The sequence below is a fragment of the Carassius carassius genome, chromosome 12, assembly GCF_963082965.1.
Source record: "Carassius carassius chromosome 12, fCarCar2.1, whole genome shotgun sequence".
NCBI lineage: Eukaryota > Metazoa > Chordata > Actinopteri > Cypriniformes > Cyprinidae > Carassius > Carassius carassius.
In genome coordinates, this window is record NC_081766.1 from 5,852,395 (window position 1) to 5,875,545 (window position 23,151).

General features: G+C 37.4%; 1 protein-coding gene across 1 annotated transcript in view; it reads right to left on the minus strand.

The window, feature by feature from the left end:
- Positions 1-23,151, minus strand: part of LOC132154572 (glypican-5-like) — a 121,919-nt gene that overhangs the window by 38,775 nt on the left and 59,993 nt on the right. Inside the window, exon 6 of the mRNA XM_059563181.1 lies at positions 11,168-11,288. Coding sequence (XP_059419164.1) covers positions 11,168-11,288 — 121 coding nt within the window. The remainder of the gene's footprint in view (positions 1-11,167; positions 11,289-23,151) is intronic.

Below are 23,151 nucleotides of genomic sequence, written 5' to 3' on the forward strand. Positions count from 1 at the left end.
ATCACCTCATGAGGACCAGAACAAGAGACAAAAAGAAAGACAGACAAAAGTGACAGAGAAGCAGAAAAGAGAGACATGCACTACAGCTCAATTGTCTGAGGTCAGTAAGATTTGTTTAATAATATTAATACTTTTATTAAACAAGGATGCATTAAATTGATCAATGTTACGTACAAAAAATTATATTTCAAAGCCTTTGAACTTTTTATTCATCAAAGAATCACAGACAAAAATGTAAGCAGCACTGTTTTCAATATTGATATTAATAGATTTCCTGGGCAGCAAATCAGAATATTAGAATGATTTATGAAGGATCATGTGACACTGAAGATTGGAGTAATGGTTGCTGATAATACAGATTTACCTTCACAGGAATAAATCACATTTTAAAAAAAATATTCAAACAGAATCCAGTTATTTGAAATAGTCAGAATATTTCACAATATTAATGTTTTTACAGTAGGCTATTTTTGATCAAGTAAATACAGCCTAAGTGTGCATAAGACACTCACTGAAAAGTGAAAGAGTGTGCTAAAGAGTGTTATTTTTGTATTTATATAATTTTTTATACTACTTTAGTACTTAAATACATTTATATACTATTATAATAAGTTAATTATTTTTTTATTTTTAGTTTGAATTTTTATTTTAATTTCATTTTTAGCCTTTTTTTTATTTTGCCAATGTAATTTTTTTTTTTTTTTTGTCATTTATTTTTCATTTATTGCCTGTTAGTCATTGTAGTGCTTCCACTTTGCATGGAAACACTACATGTAAAATTTAAAATTTTCATTTAGTTTATAATCCCATGATGTGGATTATTTTCTTGTTTTGTAATGTTTTTAATGTTTCCTGGTGTGTTATGAGTACGAGTTACGTTAGTAAGATTTTGCATTTAAAATTTAGAAATAAAAGGCATGTTTATTTCCTGATTTTAGGTGTCTGGCTTGAATGCTCTGTTTGAAGGGGCGCAGCAGAAATCACTGATCACAGATCAGGCATTAATGAACACTGTTACTCACTGTTTGTGGCGGTGCTGTCGAATCCATATCTTAAAAGTCTGTTTGTAATGCCTGTGCTGACATTGCGACTGAATTAAATGTAAAAAATAAGCTGAATAAATGTTCTCAAAATTCTCAGGACGGGCAAAGCAGAGAAAGGGGAGGTAACCTTTCCCCTTATGACGACATAAGGGGAAGATTCCAGATTGGTCCGTCTGAGCTCTTGTTTTCTTAAAGGCAGAGCAGGACACCCAGGGCTTGGTTTACACCTATTGAAATTTCTAGCCACTGGGGGACCTTCTCCAGTCCAGTCTTCTCTTCCGGGTCCGTTGTGAGCGCGTTCACATCGCTGTTCATGTATGACGCTGCTGACGTGTTTTCTGGTGCGCCCAATAACAAAGATAACACGTCAGCAGCGTCGTACGTCAGCAGCATCACTGCAGTATTGTGAACGTGCTCACAACAGACCCGGAAGAGAAGAAAATGCTGAAAAAATTTGTAATTTTTTTTTTTTTTGGACCAAAATGTATTTTCGATGCTTCAACAAATTCTTACTGACCCTCTGATGTCACATGGACTACTTTGATGATGTTTTTATTACCTTTCTAACCATGGACAGTATACCGTACATACATTTTCAATGGAGGTACAGAAATCTCTAGGACTAAATCTAAAATATCTTAAACTGTGTTCTGAAGATGAACGGAGGTCTTACGGGTTTGGAACGATATGAAGGTGAGTCATTAATGACAATTTTAATATTTGAGTGAACTAACCCTTTAATGTTAAAAAACCTCATAAAGTGAAATTTTCATGCCATGGGACCTTTAAGAATTTTAGTAAGTACTTATATTTTATTTCGGCCTTATTTTAATTAACAACTGTTTCTAATAATTTTTTGTTTTAGTTAACAACAATCAACCTGTTGTGAAAGAGCCAAAATGTGAATGAAGAAAGAAAGAAAGAAAGGCAGGAGGAGTGTGCACATCATTATAAAGAATGCCCTCTCCTTCTTTCAGCTGCATTCTTTTGCTCTGAGCTTCACGTCTCCAGGACAAACAGAGCTCGGCGTCTGGCGTGGCACAGCGCTCATGTCAGTGACCTCCTCTCCAGAAGGAAAAGGGATTTCACAGACATCAGAGTGCCTGGCAAAAGCTCTCAAATTTTCCGCCGACACAGAGGACGTGCTGCTCGAATGGAGCTGTTTCATGGAGTCGCGTTTTCACACGTAGCATTGTGAAATAACATCAACAGGACATTAAATGAACATGTTAAAACACTGTCAGGAGCGATCTGTGAGCTTTCAGGCATGTGATCAAACTAGTCGATCATCTGAGAATCACTGAGAACTTAGCTGTATGGATTGAACAAGAGTAATGAGCCAAAATGAGACTAGAGGAGAGGTTAGTGAGGAGATGGCATGAGAAGAGATGAAGTGACAAAAGAAGAGAAAAAAATTACAGGGATTTCACAGAAAGAAATCCCTGAAAGAAATCACATTTATGCTATTATATTGATTTTAAATATGATTAATCTGATCAGAAATGTTAAAGTTGCAACTTGTATAAAAAAAAAAGAAAACTTGAAGCAGAGTTTGTTTTGAGTTTGTCTATGTATACAGCATCTATCAATTCAATGATTACAAGAAATGCAAGAGATAAAAATTCACAGATTGAATTTATAACACATTTACATTTATTTCTATTCACTTAACAGAAGCTTTTATCTAAAGTGACTTGCAAATGAGTTGACCAGGCGAGCACAGACTGCGTCAGTGCAGAACATGCATTAGTTATTTAAGTGCTCACTGCTTCGAAACACTCACAGCTCAATGTTAAAGCGATAAGCCACCAAAGGCCATGCATTCAAACAGTTTTATAAAGTTTAATGGGGTGTTAGGCATGACACATCACAGCAAAATGATTTTCTAAATCAGCAACCTGATTTGTTTTCCAACTAAAATATTGAAAAATTTTCAAGCACACGTTTCCAGATACTGTACGTTTTAGTTTTTCCTTACTAGATTTGCATATACTGGAGCACAAATGTCACTGATTTGTTAGATTAATGCATGGCAAACTATTTCAAAACAAAACATCTAAATGTATAAGAAAAATAACATTAATTTCAAGAAATATTCCACAAAACTTAAGTCTTAATTATAATTTACCTTTAACTTTTTTGCAAAAATTTGTATGAAAATTAATAGATATTAACTGTTAGCAAGTACTCTCCCTTCAGTAAATTGCAAATATCTCCCTCTGCCCATTGAAACAAGTAAACATGCAAAAAGATGCCTATAAAATGTTTGAAATTATTGATTTAAGTTATAATTATAAGTTATATACTTATATTTGTAAAACATAATTACTGTTTTTATCATTAGAAATTGCAACAACAAAAATTCCATTTAGGTATCAGTACAGATATTAGCTAAATTAACCTCGATCATTCTTGCAGATTGGAAAGAAAATCACCCTCAACCACTAAAAACACAAATTTGCTTGTCTAATAAATCTATTTTAAGAAAATTACATATTTTTATTGAACAAGAAGACAAAATACTGATTAAAATTTGTTTTTTGTAATAAAATGATGATAAAACTTACATTCATTGATTAACTTAATTACACTGTAAAGTTTGCTTGATTGCTTGATTTATTGCTCGATTGCTCGGTTGATTGATTGATTGCTCGATTGATCGATCGATGTAAATAAAACTACGATTTCTGGAGTGCAATGACACTGAATGTGGCTCATTTAACGGTTTGATCTTCACCGGACTATTGTTGATATTATGCCCGAAGTGAATTCAGATGTGTTGAGATATGTGACGGCCAGCAGACAGGCAGTGCTGAGTGTTCAGTGAACTCTTTCCAGAGCTGTAGATCTCTCAACTCACTTCAAACAGTGAGTTCTGTTCTCCCTGAGGCCTCAGACAAGAGACAAGCCTTTGATACAGAAAACCACTATACTGTGACTATACTACACACCTGAAACCCTGCTATGAGAACGATAATTGTTAATTGACAATTAACACTACAAACAGTGTGTGTGAGTGTAAGCATTTTGTGTACAGATTGTTTAAAAAAAAACTGATAGGTATATTTAATAGTTCCCCAAAAATTTAAAATTCTGTCATCATTTACTCACATCATGTCTTTATAAATGTGTTAGGTTCCCCTTGACTTTCCCGGGAATACAATGGAAGTCAATGGGAACGAAACTGTCTGGTTATTAATTGTTTTGCTTTTCACAGAAGATGAAGTCACGATATGCTGAGAAATTCAAAGTTTTAACAAAATAATGACAACAACAATATAATAAAATATATTAATGTTCAGTAAATAATTAAAGTCAGTATAACGATATACTGTAATAGCCAATAAAATGATGAATAACATGAATAACATGCTTGTTATTTAAATAAACATGAATGTGTGCACAGTACAAATTCTAATAATGACTGTTCCTCACACAGAGATATCCATGGACCACTTTTATGTTGGTTTTTATTAGTATTTTTGGAGCTTTACAGTCCCTGTTCACCAATTACATTCATGGTTTTTGTCCTTTCATGTTCCATGACAGAAAATAATAAGTCATACAGGTTTGGAACAGAATGAGAGTGAAACACTTACGATAGAATCTTCATATTTGGGTGAACTTTTCATTTAATGGATGTTGTAGCTGAAGACCAAAATCCACCCAAAAGTACTGGCAGTCCAAACAGGGCGGCTAATAAATACGTTTTCTGTAATGCAGTAAAACAGACTAGAGAACAGTAGTGTCGCAGGTCAACACAAGCCCCTACTGATACTCTAAAAGTGAAACGCTAATTTCCCTATAGTCCACATTTACACTCATGAGTGTGGTGAGATGCTGTATGAGTGCTGAAAAACACACAAACACACAGCCCGAGCACAGAGATGCTATTGTGTCTCCACACCCAAAAGCAGCTGTGCCGCTGGCCTCCTCCAGATTCCAGTAGGGGATATTTATGGGGAATCAGAATATCAGCTAGAACAGGAGGGGCGGGCCACGGTGACCTGAACTACAGACATCAGACCAGGGCTGGCTTGTTTCATGTGTAGTTTAACATCCACTGAGGAAATCTGACATTACATTGCACTTTTCAGCACACGTACTGTATATACATATCTTTTCATGCATTCTGTATTTTTGTCTTCATTTCACATAAAAATGTCCTTAAAAATCAATATCTGATTTTAATTTGAATAAATATAGAAACAAAACTAAAAGAAATGTTTTACAAATTATTTTTTTTATATATATTTTATTATTATTTATTGTAAAGCATAAACCTCAAAATGTGTTAGATTTTTAACAAGAAAAATTAAATTATGTATACCTATTTAGATGTGAAAACTTTTTTTTAAATATTTTGTAAGACAGATATTTAGAAGATAGAACATTTCTTTAATAAAAAAAAAAAAAATTAAAATTATACTGATTAAGATATATTAGAAAATGTGTTTGTTTGTAAATCAGGAATCACTATTATCAGTACTGAACCAGGTTCATTAGTGACATTTTATTGCTCAAATTTACTTCACTAAACATGCAGGATTTCAGTGTAATTTTTCCAAACTGCCATTTCCTGCATTTGAACAATAAATTGCAAAATTATAAACAAATATAGATTAAACTGTGGACTAAGGTGGAGACCAGGCCATCTGAGATGAATCTGGACTGAAGGTCTCCAGGCATTCTGCTATGTACACAAACAGAGTAGTGTGGGTGGATCCCAGCTCCTAAGCAGCTATTCTAAGGGTGTACTCACACTAGGCACGGTTGCTATGAACCGGGCCCGAGTACGATTGTCCCCCCTCCCCACTCCCCCTCTGGCATGCACTCACATAGGAGGGTTTCAGCATTCGTGCCGGAGCACGCTTACGTCATTATGGTGCGCGACGGTTTAAACCGGAAACAGGAAGAGCGGCGCTCTCTGAACACAATGGAGTCCATCGCTGTTTTCTTTGTGGAGAATTTTGTGTCGTTTGGTCCACGGTGGTCCACAGCCCTCTCACAGCCTGTTGTTAAACAGATGTGTTGCCTTAGTGGCGCGAAAATTTTCACGTAATCGTGCTGCTCGTATGAGGATGTTTGCAAGGTACCAGTTGAGCTTTTGGAGCGTCGCAAAACCGTGACGCCACGCGTCCTGTTCCGTGCTCCAGCACAGTTAGCGCTCACACTGCATGCGAACCGCGCCCGAGTCCAACTGAACCGTGCTCTGGCCCACCTCTTCCAAGCGGGCCAGGGCCGGCCAATCGAGCCGCGCCCGGGCACGGAGCACTCACACTAGTCAAACGAACCGTGCTTTGGTGGTCAAACGCACTCGGGCACGGTTCAAACTGGCTAGTGTGAGTACACTCTAAGTGAGGAGAGCAATGTCAGGCCAAAGTTGGGGATGGTCAAAGTTGTAAAGGTGAAAGTGTTTTTTTTTCACACTTATACAACTGCACACACACACACACACACAAAACTTCAGTTAAATGCAAATTATTACCACTGTGAGTATCAGTCTCAAATGTTAAACTACTGGAACTACCATAACGAGCTCCCAAAATGCAAAAATGATGACATTACACCTATTTATTACTTAAGATGCATCAAATGGCAGTTCCATCTTTCTATCATGAAGGCAAAAAAAAAAGAGATGCAAAGAATATGTCAATAATAATGGTTTCAAACGACACCAAAAGTGCACAAAAAAAAAAAAAAAACCCAGGACAGCAAAGAAATAAAGTGAGAATGAAAACACAAAAGAACGCAAAAGACAGAACAAAAATGTAAAATAGACAAAGAAATAGTGAAAGAAATAAAAAAGAGCAAAAGAAATAGAGCATAAGTAATAAATAAGAAGCTAAAGCAAAACTGAAAGAAAGAAAGAAAGAAAGAAAGAAAGAAAAAGAAAGAAATGTCATGTAGCAGAGCGAGAGAGCTGGACAGACTGTTGCCACACAGAGCCGCAGGGGATTCTGAGAAAATCATCTTTTATTCTGTAGGTCTTTCAGTGTACAGTCTGCTATTAGCATGACAAAAACAGCAGTTTGCCATCCAAAATCCCCTGTTTTCTGAACCTTTGCTCCTTTCAACTCTCTCGTTCTCTCTTTGTCACACTCTCAGTTTCTTTAACCACATATTTCCCTGTTCAGACCTCCAAAGTACACAGGATCAATATTTCCATTCTCTTTCTCTGCGCTGAGACTAACACAGCAGATTCAACTTGTGGTTTTCAGCAAAATCACAATAGGAAATGAAATATTTCTCACCATCTGGGAAAAAGAAATTCATAACTTTATCAGGGTGAAATAAGATTGAATATAAGAGAGAGAGTGTTTATGATCTTTCCTTATCAGTAATCTTCCATAAATGATTTGATTTTTCTGTCTGTTTAAAGGCAAGTCAAGCAAGTCAGGAATGGAATGGGAACAATCAAACCCAGTACAATAAAATGGACTGCATTTTAACAAAATAAAATGACTTTCTATTATACATGATATTTCTTATATGTACATTTCCTATTCAAATAACAAAAAATATAATAATAATAATGATAATAATAATAATGAAACCAGAATGACAGTATGTTGTCATTTTTCGAGAATTTTAGAAAGAGTAAAGGAAATAAATAGTAAAAAAGATAAGATAAGGCAAAAGAAAGAAAGAGAGAAAGAAATTACTTGAAGCTGTATTTTATCAAAACAACACCATTTTCTAATCTACATAATTATTGCTAAATATTTCCTATTTAAGAAAATAAATATTAGTAGTACTAATACCAGTAAAAATACAATATAGTAATAATAATAATTATTATTATTATAACTATTCAATTTATTTTTATTTATTTATTTTCAAACATGCTGAAAATAACACTACATTAAGGTTTCATCATTGTTATTATTATTATTATTATTAATATTATTTACATTAATGTGTTTTAATAAAAATCCTTGTTTATCTTAATGGGAAAAAAGAGTTGTGAAATAACATACTAATACATAACCTGGAACAACTTGTACGCAATTCAAAATCAATTTATAGATTGATAAATGGATTATTTTCATTATAATTCAAAATGAATGCAAATTTCATTTAAAAGTGTTTATGACACAGATGTGTTTGTCGTGTGTGTTATGCCACTGTGTATATACAGTGTGTGTGTGTGTGTGTGTGTGTGTGTGTGTGTGTGTGTGTGTGTGTGTGTGTGTGTGTATAAGGCCATGATGTTCTCACCCATGTTTACTGATGGCACCAGTTCACAAGAATCTGTTAGTTCAATCAGCACAGATTCAATCTACAGCCCCTGCCAGTCATCATTTCTTCTCTTTAATTCTTCACTTCCCATCAGAATCAGCCATACTTCCACATGTGACGTATAAATTCCCTTCCTCCACAGCCAAAGCTGTTAAACTCATCTAAAATCTGCACTAGGTGCTGTTAATTAGGCGGAAGTTTCATCTGTTAGTTAATTTTTGAAGAAAATCAGGATCACTTTGATGAGCTGTTTAATTCACATCAGAAAAAGAACCATCTGCCCTTGTTTCCTGCCACATTGTTAATGCATGACTGCTCCATCAGGTCTTTCAGAATGAGAACAGAACATCTCAAACAACAACAGCAATATGCTTCTAAAGACATAAGCACATTTCTTCAGACTGCTTACAGTGGGTCGACAACACTGCCTGATTTGATTAGCAGTGGAAAAGTTGTAATTTCATAAAAAAATCATAAAAAAATAAATACATGCAAAAATGGATAATGATATCAGATATTACGAGGGCTGACTAACGATTATTTTGGTAATCTATATTTTATCTGCACTATGTTTTAATATTTTTAAAAGTTTTGAAATTGTTTATTTAATTTTTGTTATTATTTTTCTTCATGATTATTTTACTTTCTTTTATGTAAAGCACTTTGAATTACCATTGTTTACGAAATGTGCTATATAAATAAACTTGCCTTGCCTTGCCAAATCAAGTAATCGGTTGATTATTCTGACGATTAATCGAGTAATCTTTTTTTCTTTTTTTTGCAGTAATTAATATAGAGCTTAGCGAAGCTTAAAATAAATATGAGCAATGAGGCATTAATAATGGGTTCAAATAAAATATCCAAAGCAAGTAATCATATGATTGAAAAAAAAAAATACTAAGTGTAATAAAACAATATTAATCATAACTTATGTACAGTATCAAATGCCAGAAGAGGTTACAAGAGGTTACTGAAAATTGTTTTACATTTTATTTTACAGCACAATCTAATCAATGTTCAACATTGACTAAACAACATTTAATTCAAAAGACCACTTGATCATTAATATGTGGCTACTTCTTTGTGATAGAAATACTGTTCCCAGATGAACGAAGCAACTCTGACTCACAAAATATGCAAATATGGAGTTTGAGACAGTCCGCAAGTGTAAATGATAACAGTTTATGTGGAGCAGCATTTACTGTGAATGTAGTAACTGAGATCCACATAACCTACACGCATAGAAATAAAATGCATATTAAACCTGCAGCACATTTATTTATTTAATTGAATCACAGTCTTGGTGAATTAATTATAGCTCTATGCTTTATTACGATTTTAAAATGGTTTTCAGATTTCGTGCAGCCTTAGAAAGCAGTCTAATAATGTTTTTTGTGGATTCTCGCCCATGGAATGGGACTCTTTCTGTATTTTGCAGGTTAATCAACACGGGAAAAAATAATATTATGTATTATTTAATAAAATAATACAATTTTCTATTTTACACAACATTTCAGACCATAAGTGTATTTCCAAATTAAAGATGTTTTTCTAATTGTTTTATTAAATATATAAATACATTTAGAAGTAACAAAAATACTTCCAGTAATATTTCATAAGCGTCATCATCCTTATTATTATTCACATTAATGTTTAGTAATAAAGTCAATGTTTTAACTTAATAGATAAAAGATGTGAATGATTTTCTAATCAGCACATTTCTTCAGACTGCTTACAGCAGGCCAACAACTGATGTTATTATCATTGTAAAAGTTGTGATCTCTTTTATCATAAAAGTCTGCAAAAGATTAAAATATAATAAAAGTGAAAGTGAAGAGTTTTTTTTCTGCTCTGTATTTGTAATCCCCTAAATAATCACCTAAAATAAACAATGTCCAACTTTTGGTCTCTGACAGGTATTTTGACCATGTTGATTACTATATTCAATGGCCTTTTCAATTAATACCATGGTGTTACCATTTAAGTACAATGCTTAAAACCTGTGGTATTCCCTGAGACACAGCTGATGAATATTCCCTAGTTAAAACGCCACTCACGTTAATCAAAACTGTTAACTTGTGCATCAGAGAGCAAAATTTAGCCAAGCAGAACATTATGATATTAACCCTGCTTCTGTTTACAAGTTTGAAGAACATCACATTCTTCTGAATGACTTCTAATTTGGTGTAAAAAGAGGTTATGTGAACATAACCTTCCAAATAAATGTTTGGTCACAATTGTTGGTCTCTAAGAAATAAAATATTTATCAATAGATCAATAATAATATACCTAGTAAATGTTATTCTTCTTAAAGAGATAGTTCAACTAAAAAAAAAAAAAATCTTTGATTTACTCATCCTCATGTCGTACCAAAAAAATTTTTATTTTAGTATCATTGAGATACTATTATAGTTTTTATAAATCTTTTATAAATATTTTTTGTTTACATTTGTAAGTTTAAAAAGTGCTGTGTGTATTTTTGTCATTTTTATTCATTTTATTATATGTCTCTCTCTCTCTCTCTCTCTCTCTCTCTCTCTCTCTCTCTCTCTATATATATATATATATATATATATATATATATATATTTTTAATGCAGTTTTAGTTTTAAATGTTTAAGTTGCTTAGGCAAACAGCTGAAATAAAATACATTTAAGTTTTTATATTTAATCATAGAATGGAGGTAAAAGTAACAAAAATGTTTTTTATGATTTTAGATTTATTAACTTTTAATACATCATCTTTTGTGTTTCAAAGAAGAAACAAACACAAAACTGGTCGGCAAATGAGTAAATGATGACAGAATTGTTATTTTTAGGTGAACTATCCCTTTAAGATGTCAAATGTTTTCAGTAGTGTCACCAAATCATGATATTTCTCACCATGTTGAAGAGCTCAAGTATGTTTTTGGCATCCATAAGCACAGGGTCAGCACCTCTGACCCTTACTTCTGGATTCTGTCTTTGAGCATGAACTCCACTGCCCACCACTCTTGCAGTATAACTGAGAGAAAGAGAGAGAGAGAGAGAAAAAAAGACACAAACATTAAGAGATATGCTGTTATTTGCACCATGAAGCCCCATCAGAAATAGAGTTTTGGTTGTAGTCCCCTGGAAGTATAAATCTTCAATTTACTGTTTGGCAAGAAAGTTAACTGCTTTCCCAAAAGTCCTAAACACCTGCACACACACAAACACAAGCCATCTAATTACAAGAGCAGTATACCTCTTTCTCTCTCTTATTACCATGCTGTTCCAAAAGAGTGATTTCTAATACTTGAAATGAACCCATGTTATGGTCTATCTCCACACAAACTAACATTAAAGTGACTTGTCCAAAAGCACAACAGAGGTTGCTCCTGAATCATTCCTACAGTTTATAAGCCACAAACACTTCCACTACAGTGAAAAGTGTATGATAAGCTAAAGCATTGACCAGTGGATGGTTGAATAATGTTGCACCAATATTTTAGTTTTACATTTTGCACAGTGAAAGTTTCTAAACATTAGATTTTGTTGTTTATTTTGTGTGTGTGTGTGTGTGTGTGTGTGTGTGTGTGTGTGTGTGTGTGTGTGTGTGTGTGTGTGTGTGCTCTTGTTTTTGTGACATATCAGGACACAACTCTGTATAATGACATGGGTATGACACAGGTATTACAAGGAGAGGGTGACTTATGAGGACATAACCCATGTCCCCATTTTTCAAAACGCTTATAAATCATACAGAATGAGTTTTGTTGAGAAAGTAAAAATGTTTCCTGTGAGGGTTAGGGTTAGGTGTAGGGTTGGTGTAGGGCGATAGAATATACCGTTTGTACAGTATAAAAACCATTAAGCCTATGCAATGTCCCCACTTTTCACAAAAACACCTCTGTGTCTGTATATGTGTGTGTGTGTGTGTGTGTGTGTGTGTGTGTGTGTGTGTGTGTGTGTGTGTGTGTGTGTGTGTGTGTGTGTGTGTGTGTGGGTGGGTGGGTGGGTCGTCAATCATTTCTGGCACGGAATTGAGTTATGGAGTTGCAAAACAAGCTTCCCAATGTCTTTCAATAAATCAATTTCAATGCTGTAAACACATTGCAGTCCAAAATCTATTTGAATTCTACATGCATTTATTATATAAAATTCAGCTGTATCTAATATCATCCCTCTCTGACAGACGCCTCATCTGATTATTGTCTTTTACTAAATATATCCCGGAACCCCTGATGTGCTGATAATCTTAATATTATAATCTATAATCTATAATACATAATCTATAAAATAGCAGCTCAGCATCATACACAATTAAAATGCTTTTATTTTGAATTTAGACGTCTAAACTTGTTCTGTATGGTCAGCCTTTACTCTCTCTCTCTCTCTCTCTCTCTCTCTCTCTCCTTCTCTCTCTCTCTCTCTCTCTCTCTCTGCTCCAGTCTGGACATCCTTTATTGCTGGATAATTTTGCATTACTGTAATCTGTTCTCTCTCTCAGAAAGATAAGTATGAAGAGATGTTTTGCTAATAGAGACCAGCCACAGTCTAGCAGCCTTGGATTTTGGATTTATTTCTCATTCATTTCCTCAACTAAAATTGAATGAAATCTAGAAAACACCAAAGAAACTACAAATAAAACAAAGTGAAAACTAAACTAATTAAAAATAAATTTGAAAAAAAAAAACAACAGTCTAATAAACATACACAGCTCAGACAGCCTTATATATAGAATATACATACTCAACGATGGAAATAAAAACACATTTTTTAATAAAACGCATTAAAAAGAATCTCTGACAGGATGCTGTCTGGTTCCCAGCATGAGGCAACTCAGCATCGCAAACATCCCATAATCACTGTGTTTGCAGATTTCCATGGAAACAGAGATGATTACAAAAGCTCTGAAAATTAATGATGGAGCATGAAACACACATGTAAATGCTTCTGGTTTTCAAATTTGAAACATACAAAACAGAAGCTAATGATTTTGGGAACTGGGTTGCAGATCTATCCGCATTCTTAAAAATCAAAAATGTTTTAAAGCCTTATGATGCCACAGAATAACATTTTAAGTTCTATTTGGTCTTTAGAAAACTGGGAAAATTCAAATATGCTTCAAAAGATTAAAGGACAACCTACAACGTAACATCAAGAAGCTAAATGACCAACTCAGTAAATTGAGAAAAAAATTATAGTAATAAAAATTGTTTTTACACAATGCTGCAAAGAATCATTAAAAAAACTATAAGAGTGTGGAATTTCTTCATCCTCTCATATGTTTTAAAGCAAACCAAAAGAAAAGTAAAAATTGTAACAACGTGACTGAGTATTTGTGTGACAGAGGGAAGAAAAAATAAACAAGACCTTAGATTGCAAACAGCAGAGCTGCTCTGTAATTAATGGAGTGACAGAGAGTGAATGAGAACCACTAGAATGTGCAAATCGGATCTGGATAAATTAGAGGTTTGGAGTGCGATAAACTGGCAGAGAGAGCCGTGACACAGACATGGAAATTACAAGCTCTGAGTCCTCTAACTTTCTCAGAACACGCTGCTCCGCTGTCTGTGGAACGGACAGCTCTTTTGTCCTCCATACAGTTCTCTCAGAACAGAGACACAATGGCAGCCTCCATGAGGACAAACCAGACAGAAAACAGCAATCACACACTGCTGAGGATGAGCTGCTTTGAAAAGATTTGTGCTCGACAGAGTGTATCATTCATTTGAAGTGAGATGTCAAAGAATCCAAATCTATCGATCCATCCACCTCTTCATTTTCTAACTAATATGTATCTATACATCTATACATTGATCTATCTAACCAACCGTCTATTCATTCATCCATCTAATCTATCCATCCATCCAACCAGCCATCTATCTATCCATCCATATCTAACCATCAGTCCATCTATCCAACCATTCATCCATCCATCCAATCAATCTATGCAATCTAACATCTATCAAACCAACCATCCATGGATTTAAGTTGTATTTTTTAAAAGGTCCTTTATGTAAAATTGTCCAAATGGTCCACTATCATCAGCCACCTGCCAATCAAAGATCTGTCACCAGTGATAATGAGTCAAATTGATGTCACTCTGTTTTAATAAACACAATATAGATCCGTCGCAAAAACAAAAAGATGCAACTCTCTAACCAACTGAAAAGAAGTTTATTTTTTCATGCCATTATTTTTTTCCAAGGAAATATATAAACACAGCTTTTTAGCCTAAGAAGTTTTAGGTGAAACCGAGAAGACATTGGGCCAACATGGTGAGGCAGGCAGGTTTATCACAGCACTGATTTATACAGCAACTCCGAAAACACAGGTCATAGATCTCAGATGAATATACGATCCAAATTAAAAGACTTTACGCCTCAGTTTAGTTTTAGCAGGAGACATGAACTGATCTCAGGCTGTGCAGTCTGCTAATGACTCCGTCATTGTGTTATTTAATGTGACCATCTGGTTGCTGGAAGGTTGTTTGGATCCAATCTTTTGAACCATGCCCAGACTAACAGAGGAAAATATAAGACATTTGATGAGTTCACCTTCAGTTCACCATCAGTCTTTGGTGAAGAAAAACAGGTATGATAACCCAACATTACCAGGAAATGTTTGGATAAAAAATGTGTCCATTTAAATCCATAATCTAGTTCATGGAGTGTGTGTGTTCACTGATGTGTGTGCACTTTTAATGGGATACATACAGAGCACTAATTCTGAGTACGGGTCACCATACTTGGCAACATGTCAAGTCACTTAAATAACACTTTAGACACAAACAGACCTGCAGGCAGATCCAAAAACACATTTACACTGAGAGCGGATGCAAATCAGTACAGATGGGAAACGTGCCAAATAAAATGAGATGTACAATGCCTAAAATAGACAAAGATGTGAAGAGAAGGAATCCTAAAGAGATGGAAAGATCAGAGATGGTGAGATGATGAGCAAATGGTGGAGATAAACCACAGAACAGAGCCTGAGCCAAGCCTGCTGCCCCAAGGGATGATGGGAAAGCAGACTGTGGCTGCCAGTGGCAGGGACAGATGCCCATGTGGCCAACAGCTGTATCATATGTAGGCCTGTGTGTGTGTGTGTGTGTCTAGTTCCTCAAGATAAAGGTTATGGCACTAAGCTCAGTCCATGACACACACACATCAATGTTTCCATACTGAACAGCAGCAGATAGGAGTGTTGTGTGTTATTGAGTGCAACATCAATAACTCTCTCCATTAATGTTATGCAAAAGGGTGTACACACACACACACGGACACACACTGTGCATGATGGGATAAAAATAAAGAGAAAGGGTAAGTGAAGGGTGGAGATTGTATCTGAGGTGAGATAAGGCTGACTGGGTCTGTTATTATCTGTGTTGGGGCTCATTACAAGTCACCCTCCATAGACCAGGCAGCGTGTGGAAGAAATACACCTCTTATTCAACTGAGCAGTGCAATGAAACACATACATACACTCACAGGGATAAATCTGATCTCTATTTAGCCAATTATAATTAATACACCCTACTCCTACACTACTGTACAGAAAACAAGACATTATTTAGAGCCTTTGTGAATCAGGTTTCCTTATGTACTTTTTAATCACTATAATTGTTAGGGCATTATTTTTTTTAAGAGGAAGCAGAATATTAGGCAATAATTCAGCAAAATGAACAGATGTGCGGTGGTTCGGGACGTGGCTGTGGGAATTCATCAAACGATGAAGAACAGCATTATAATCTTGCACAAATCTAGCTACAAGCATTGAGGGTTAAGACACTGTGAGAAGTAAAAAAAAAAAAGTACACTTTTAATTTACGTTCACCCAAAATTAAATAATTCTTTCTTGATTTACGGACCATTATGTCTTTCCAGACCTCCATTAGGTGCAACACACACACACAAATTGTTCTCTTCCATTATCAGCACACGTTTTTCCTGTTTAACACCGTAAAGCTGACACAATCTGTATTGTATAAAACACTATTACTGGTAAATCTGCCCTCAGTATCTTAAACATGGTCACCAGTTTTGCCTGTTCACTGTTAAAGCGTCTTCCCTGAAGCTTAAAGCAGCAGTTTGGTGAGAAACCAACTTTACACACACACACACACACACACACTACAGGCTGTCCGAGTGTGTGTGACCCTGTGCATGTGGCATTTAATTGGTCAGCAGTAGCGCCCCATGCAAAGAACTTCCTGTTCTTTGAACTGTCACGGTTGGTAAACCGTGATCTCTGGGTTTTGCACTTTGTGGGTGAAGTCTGTGTGTTTGTGAGTTTGTGGACGTCTCCGTTAATTGTCATCAGCAACAGCTGTCACTCATTACTCATCCCTATATATTGGCTTGTCTAGTGTCTTGTGTTCGTGAGAGCATTGTTTCATGTTTGTAACCTATGCCTTGCTTTCTTGTGTGTTTCTGCGTTGGATGTCCGTGTCTCCCCCGAACCCCGTCCACTCTACGCAACCCATCACCAAGCAACACCACTTATCTTCGGCTCACTTCCCCGCAGTTCCTGTGTCACCCTCTCCTGCTGCCGCCTTCCGGATTCGTCATTCCTCACCACCATCTTGGACTGTCTCTGCCTAAAGGCAAACTTTACTCTCTTTCTATTCCGGAGAGGGAGGCCATGGAGAAATAAATTTCTGATTCCTTGGCATCGAGGTTCATCCGCCCTTCCTCTTCTCCAGCGGGGGTGGGATTCTTTTTTGTGGGTAAGAAGGATGGTTCTCTGCGACCTTGTATTGACTACCGAGAGCTGAACAACATCACAATAAAGAACACCTATCCGTTACCGTTGATGTCTTCAGCTTTCGAGAGGTTACAGGGAGCATCCGTATTCACAAAATTGGATTTACGTAACGCTTATCATTTGGTCCGCATCAGGAAGGGGGATGAATGGAAAACCGCCTTTAACACCTCTAGAGGGCACTTTGAATATTTGGTGATGCCGTTCGGGCTCTCCAACTCGCCAGGGGTTTTCCAAGCACTCGTTAATGACGTGTTGAGAGACATGGTAGATCAGTTTATATATGTTTACCTGGATGACATACTGATTTTTTCTTAATCTCTCCAGGAACATGTTCAACACGTCAGACGAGTGCTCCAGAGATTACTCAAGAATGGGCTTTTTGTCAAGGCGGAGAAATGCGTATTCCATGCACAGTCTGTTCCCTTCCTAGGGTATATCATCTCGTCCGAGGGAATACGTATGGATCCTGACAAAGTTAAGGCTGTGATAGATTGGCCATCTCCAGATTCTAGTTAGGCCCTACAGTGGTTTCTGGGGTTCGCCAATTTCTATCGACGTTTCATTCGTAATTTCAGCCAACTAGTCTCACCTCTGACGGCCTTGACCTCCCCCAGTACTCCGTTCAGGTGATCGGATGCAGCCGAAACTGCATTTACCAACCTCAAGAGCCGCTTTGTTTCGGCTCCCATCCTTGTAGCCCCTGATCCCACACGGCAGTTCGTGGTGGAGGTCGACGCATCAGAGGTGGGGGTAGGAGCAGTTCTTTCCCAACGTGCTGCCTCGGACGATAAGATGCATCCCTGCACATTTTTCTCTCATCGGTTATCTCCTGCTGAACGCAATTATGACATTGGTAACAGAGAATTGTTGGCCGTCAAATTAGATTTAGAGGAGTGGCGTCACTGGTTGGAAGGTTCAGGGGTACCTTTCACTGTTTGGACCGATCACAAGAATTTAGAGTACATTAGAACTGCCAAAAGACTAAATTCCAGGCTGGCTCGGTGGGCTTTTTTTTTTTCGGTCGTTTTGATTTTACTCCGTCGTACCGCCCGGGTTCCAAAAATGTCAAACCCGATTCTTTGTCACGTCTTTTTGATCCCTCCACCCGCCCGGTGACTCCCGAGTGTATTTTACCTGAGAAAATAGTCGTCTCAGCACTCGTATGGGAGGTCGAATCGAAGGTCAAGACGGCCTTAGAAGTGGTAATGACTCCGCCCAGTTGCCCACCGAATCATTTATTTGTGCCGGAAGAGTTACGGTCCGAAGTTATTCAGTGGGGTCACTGCTCTAACGTTGCTTGTCATCCAGAGATAAGCCGAACCAAGGGGTTAGTTAAACAACGATTCTGGTGGCCACTGTTGGCTCGTGACGTCCACGATTTTGTTTTGGCTTGCTCAGTTTGCGCCAATGGTAAGTCGTCTAACCGGCCTCCTGACGTGCTTCTTCAACCGCTGTCTGTCCCTTCGAGACCCTGGTCACATATCGCACTAGATTTTGTTACCGCCCTCCCGCCCTCTATGGGCATGATGGTCGTTTTGACCGTAGTGGACCGGTTCTCGAAGGTGGCACATTTCATTCCCTTGCCCAAATTACCGACAGCCAAGGAGACAGCGGTCACTGTGCTAGATCACGTCTTTCGTTTACATGGCCTCCCGGCCGATGTGGTTTCTGACAGGGGATCCCAATTCATATCCAAATTTTGGAAAGAATTTTATAAGTTGCTAGGAGCGACAGTTAGCCTGTCTTCGGGTTATCATCCCCAGAGTAACGGGCAGTCTGAGCGAGCCAACCAAGATTTAAAGAGAACGTTGCGATGTTTGGTCTCCAAGAATCCTTCTTCCTGGAGCCAACAACTCTCTATGGTGGAGTACGCTCACAATTCGTTACCAGTGTCAGCCACGGGCCTCTCTCCGTTTCAGTGCAGCTTAGGTTACCAGCCACCAGCTTTTCCTAGTCTGGAATCTGAAGTCGCGGTCCCCTCCGCTCACGCATTTGTCCAGAGGATTATATAGAAGACTCTGCTCCGGATGAGGGAGCGCACTAAGGCCAAGGCCGATCGCCACCGGTCAAAGCCTCCCATTTACGTTGTGGGTCAAAAGGTGTGGCTATCTACGAACAATATTCCTCTCCATTTCGTTTCTAACAAATTAGCTCCCAAATTCATTGGCCCGTTTACTATCACCAAGATCATTAGTCCGGTGAATGTCCGCCTCAAACTACCTCCAGCGTACAGGAGGATACATCCCACCTTCCATGTGTCCAAAATTAAACCCGTGTTTTATTCACGTATTAATCCGCCTACCCCGGTTCCCCCGCCGCCGCATCTCGTAGATGGGGATCCGACCTATTCGGTTAATCGTATTCTGGACTCGAGACGGAGGGGACGAGGATTCCAGTACTTGGTGGACTGGGAAGGTTACGGTCCGGAGGAGAGGAGTTGGGTACCTGCTAGGGACATACTGGATCACTCCCTTATTGATGATTACAATCAGCAGGTAGGCCCTTCTGGGAACTCCAGGAGGTGTTCTTAGGGGGGGGGGGGGTAAACCGTGATCTCTGGGTTTTGCACTTTGTGGGTAAAGTCTGTGTGTTACGCGTCAGCACTGATTAGTTTGTGGACGTCTCCGTTAATTGTCATCAGCAACAGCTGTCACTCATTACTCATCCCTAAATATTGACTTGTCTAGCGTCTTGTGTTCGTGAGAGCATTGTTTCATGTTTGTAACCTATGCCTTGCTTTCTTGTGTGTTTCTGCGTTGGATGTCCGTGTCTCCCCGGAACCCCGTCCACTCTATGCAACCCATCACCAAGCAATACCACTTACCTTCGGCTCGCTTCCCCGCAGTTCCTGTGTCACCCTCTCCTGCTGCCAACTCACCTCCGCCTTCCGGATTCGTCATTCCTCACCACCATCTTGGACTGTGCATTCCTCCCAGCGTTATTTGTGTCTCAGTTTTGTATGGTCTCATTGTCTTCATTAAATCTCATTAATCTCGCACTTGCTTCCTGCCACTCCTTCACCCAGTCGTTACATGAACTCGTCCCAGAGTTTTTAACATCTCTTACACTTTCACTGTCTCCCTCATAATGATTCACAGGTCAGTGGCACACAGCAGTCAATGAGCTCCAGATAACACTGTTATAAGAATGTGTGTGTATGTGTGTGTGTATGTGTGTGTGTGTGTGTGTGTGTGTGTGTGTGGAGGTGAAAATCCACTGAGATGTGTTCTCAATTATTTCAGAATTTCGGAAGCGAAACCTGGACGTCCCATTTGCGGGCTGACACACACCATCACACACAAACATATACTGTACACACACTAATCATTTAGATGCAGCGGACGATGTCACTGCCTGAGATTGCATCTCTCCCATTCTATCTATAGTCATTCTGGGGCACTATTTCCAGCACTGGATTTAAAACATTTCTGAGAATGCATGGACAAAGCTAGGGGAATATTTAAACTGGACTCTCTACAGCAAGAGATGGACAGAGAGTGAAACAGAGTGCACTGAATTGATCAAAAGGGACAGTAAAAACATGCTAAAAAAAGATACAATGTCACAATTTTAAATATATTATTCATTATTTTAAATTGTAATAATCTTTCACAGTATTTCTGTTTTTAATGTATTTTGGATCAAATAAATGCTGCCTTGGTGAACATAAGAGACAATCCAGCAATTCATGGCATACAGCAGGGCTATTCAAGTGGCGGCCCGCCAATCATCTTGATCCGGCCCTTGAGAAGAGTACGTGAGGATCGCATATATGCCTTGAATTGTGTTTTCACCTAAGGTAGTTTGTCCACAAGGTGGCAACACTGGCCCGGGACAGCCGGAAAAGAAAAGGAAGAGACGCAACAGTGGGTTTTCCCGCTGAATTGGGCTTCTTTAACAATGTTGCCAAGGGTTGTTTTTTCATGTCCACAGGTTGAAGCAACTCCAATAACATGACATTTATCCCCTGGAATGTGAATTTAAGCAGGGGAACCCCGTCAAAAATGTATATATATATATTTTTTTTTTAACTGGAAACCCCTTAGAAACGCAATTGGGCTAGTTTTGGGCTTATTTTGATTAGCATTGGGCGGATTCTCTTGTGAAAACATGGCAACTACAATCTACCAGGGAACGCAACATCAATAGACCCCTTAAAAGTTTGTAAACATTGCAACGTCTCCAGGTGGGTGGGGCTTAGCTGGAGGCAAAAAGAGGCGCGGACGCAATGTTGACAAGCGTAAGCTAGCACGTTTTAGGAGGGATTTATTAAACATGGTTGCAGAACAAGGTTAGGACTGTCCTAATATGTACTGTACAGTCACTGACTCTGCGGGACCGTGACAGCTATTTTTGTAAATTAACTCTCGCGGATGGAAGCAGGCTACCTGACCCGTATGCCATACGGCCATATTAATTACTTTTGGGTGGTTTGGGGAATTTTGTCAAGGCTTATTTTCTAATGTAACCTATCGCTGGGCTAACTATGATTAGCAATGTGTATTATTTTAAGAGACCATTCAAAGGATGGCACACACATCTATCGCTGTATGTTTGTTTAACATTTAAACTAGCTAGTGCGCTGAAATTTGGCGACTTTTCACCTATAAAACAGAAACTTGCTGATTTACTAGATAAAACCAACACACCAGTTCATATGCATAGATTATTTAACCTGATATGAAATGTGCACTGCAAACACGAGCATTATTTATGATCATCTCCGTCCAGTCTGTACACCGTATTGCATTCAACCACAATTGTCTTCTTGATTTCTGTGAAGGAATGTCTGCCGGGATCCGGTAAAACTTTAGTTTTGAAACAAAAGTGCTGTTCTTTTATTCTGGCAGCCAAAAACACAACGAGAAGACATTTTAAAGTCAAAACCTCAAACTTTTAGCGCACCTGCTATGAGTTCTGCCTCCAGCTAGAGCGGTGACGTCACAGTGACGTAGGCAATTAAGGGGTCTATAGATAGGGAGTTATGAGATATCCACAACTCTTGTTTAAAACGAGTATAAAGACAGTGTTATATGCAGAAATAGCGCAGTCTGGATGAAGGTGATTGCAGTATAGTTTAAATGTCTGCGTGTTCGGCAGACAAGCGTGCAAGTAGCACTTCAAACGACAAAAACACACAATTATGTCAAAATACACAGTTTTGGCCAGTGTTTTATTTAAACACGGCCTTAAATGAGTTATAAAGTCCAAAATAATCTTAAAGAGCTGGGAGAATCCTGATATTTGTCAGAAATACCTCACGCACGTCAGATTTTAAAGAGACAGCATTGTTTTTAAAGTAAAACTTGCTGAAGTTTCGAAAAAGAGAAATCACTCTTCAGAAATCAACTTGTTGCTTGAATAAAGATTAATCTATATAGTTTATGCAAATACAATTTATAGTTTATGTGAAAATTGTTTTGCATTCAATTAAATTAAGTTGTTATATTTTTCAGAACATAAATGTAAAAAAATAGAGTTTAATAGAGACATCATCAGCAGTATTATCAAAAAAAATTTTAATAATGAGACTTTGTAAAAAGATGTCAATATAAATATACCATGTTGTTTCTGCAATCATTTGGAGGTTCAGTGTGAAATTATGACAATATATTAGTAATCAATTAGTCACGATTAATTACAGAAAATGAGCAATTAATTTTTTCATTGACAACACAAATAATAACCTTTCATAGACATTGCTGTTGGTAATATTAATTCATTTTACTGCTGAATATGCATTTCATTTAAATTCTTTATTTTATAGACCCCCTCACTCAAACCCCCAACCAAATTTTCAATACGATAATCCGGCCCTCAAATGAAACTAATTGAATAGCCCTGGCACATAGTATTAGACGGTCTAATCGGCTTGTATACTACTCTAAATATTTTAACAAATGTAGTATGTCATTTAAGTGCATACTAAGTTGAGTTTACATACTATATATCACAGAATTAATGTGCTATTCTGAACATAACATATCTCTGTCTATTGCATTGAAAAGCATGAGCTTCAAATAAAACTACTCTTTAGTGTCCCCTATGATGGTACATGAGTATTACACTCTCAAAAATTTTTATTTTTTCTTTAAATAAAAGGGGGAAAAAATATCAGTTTAGACTTGATAAAC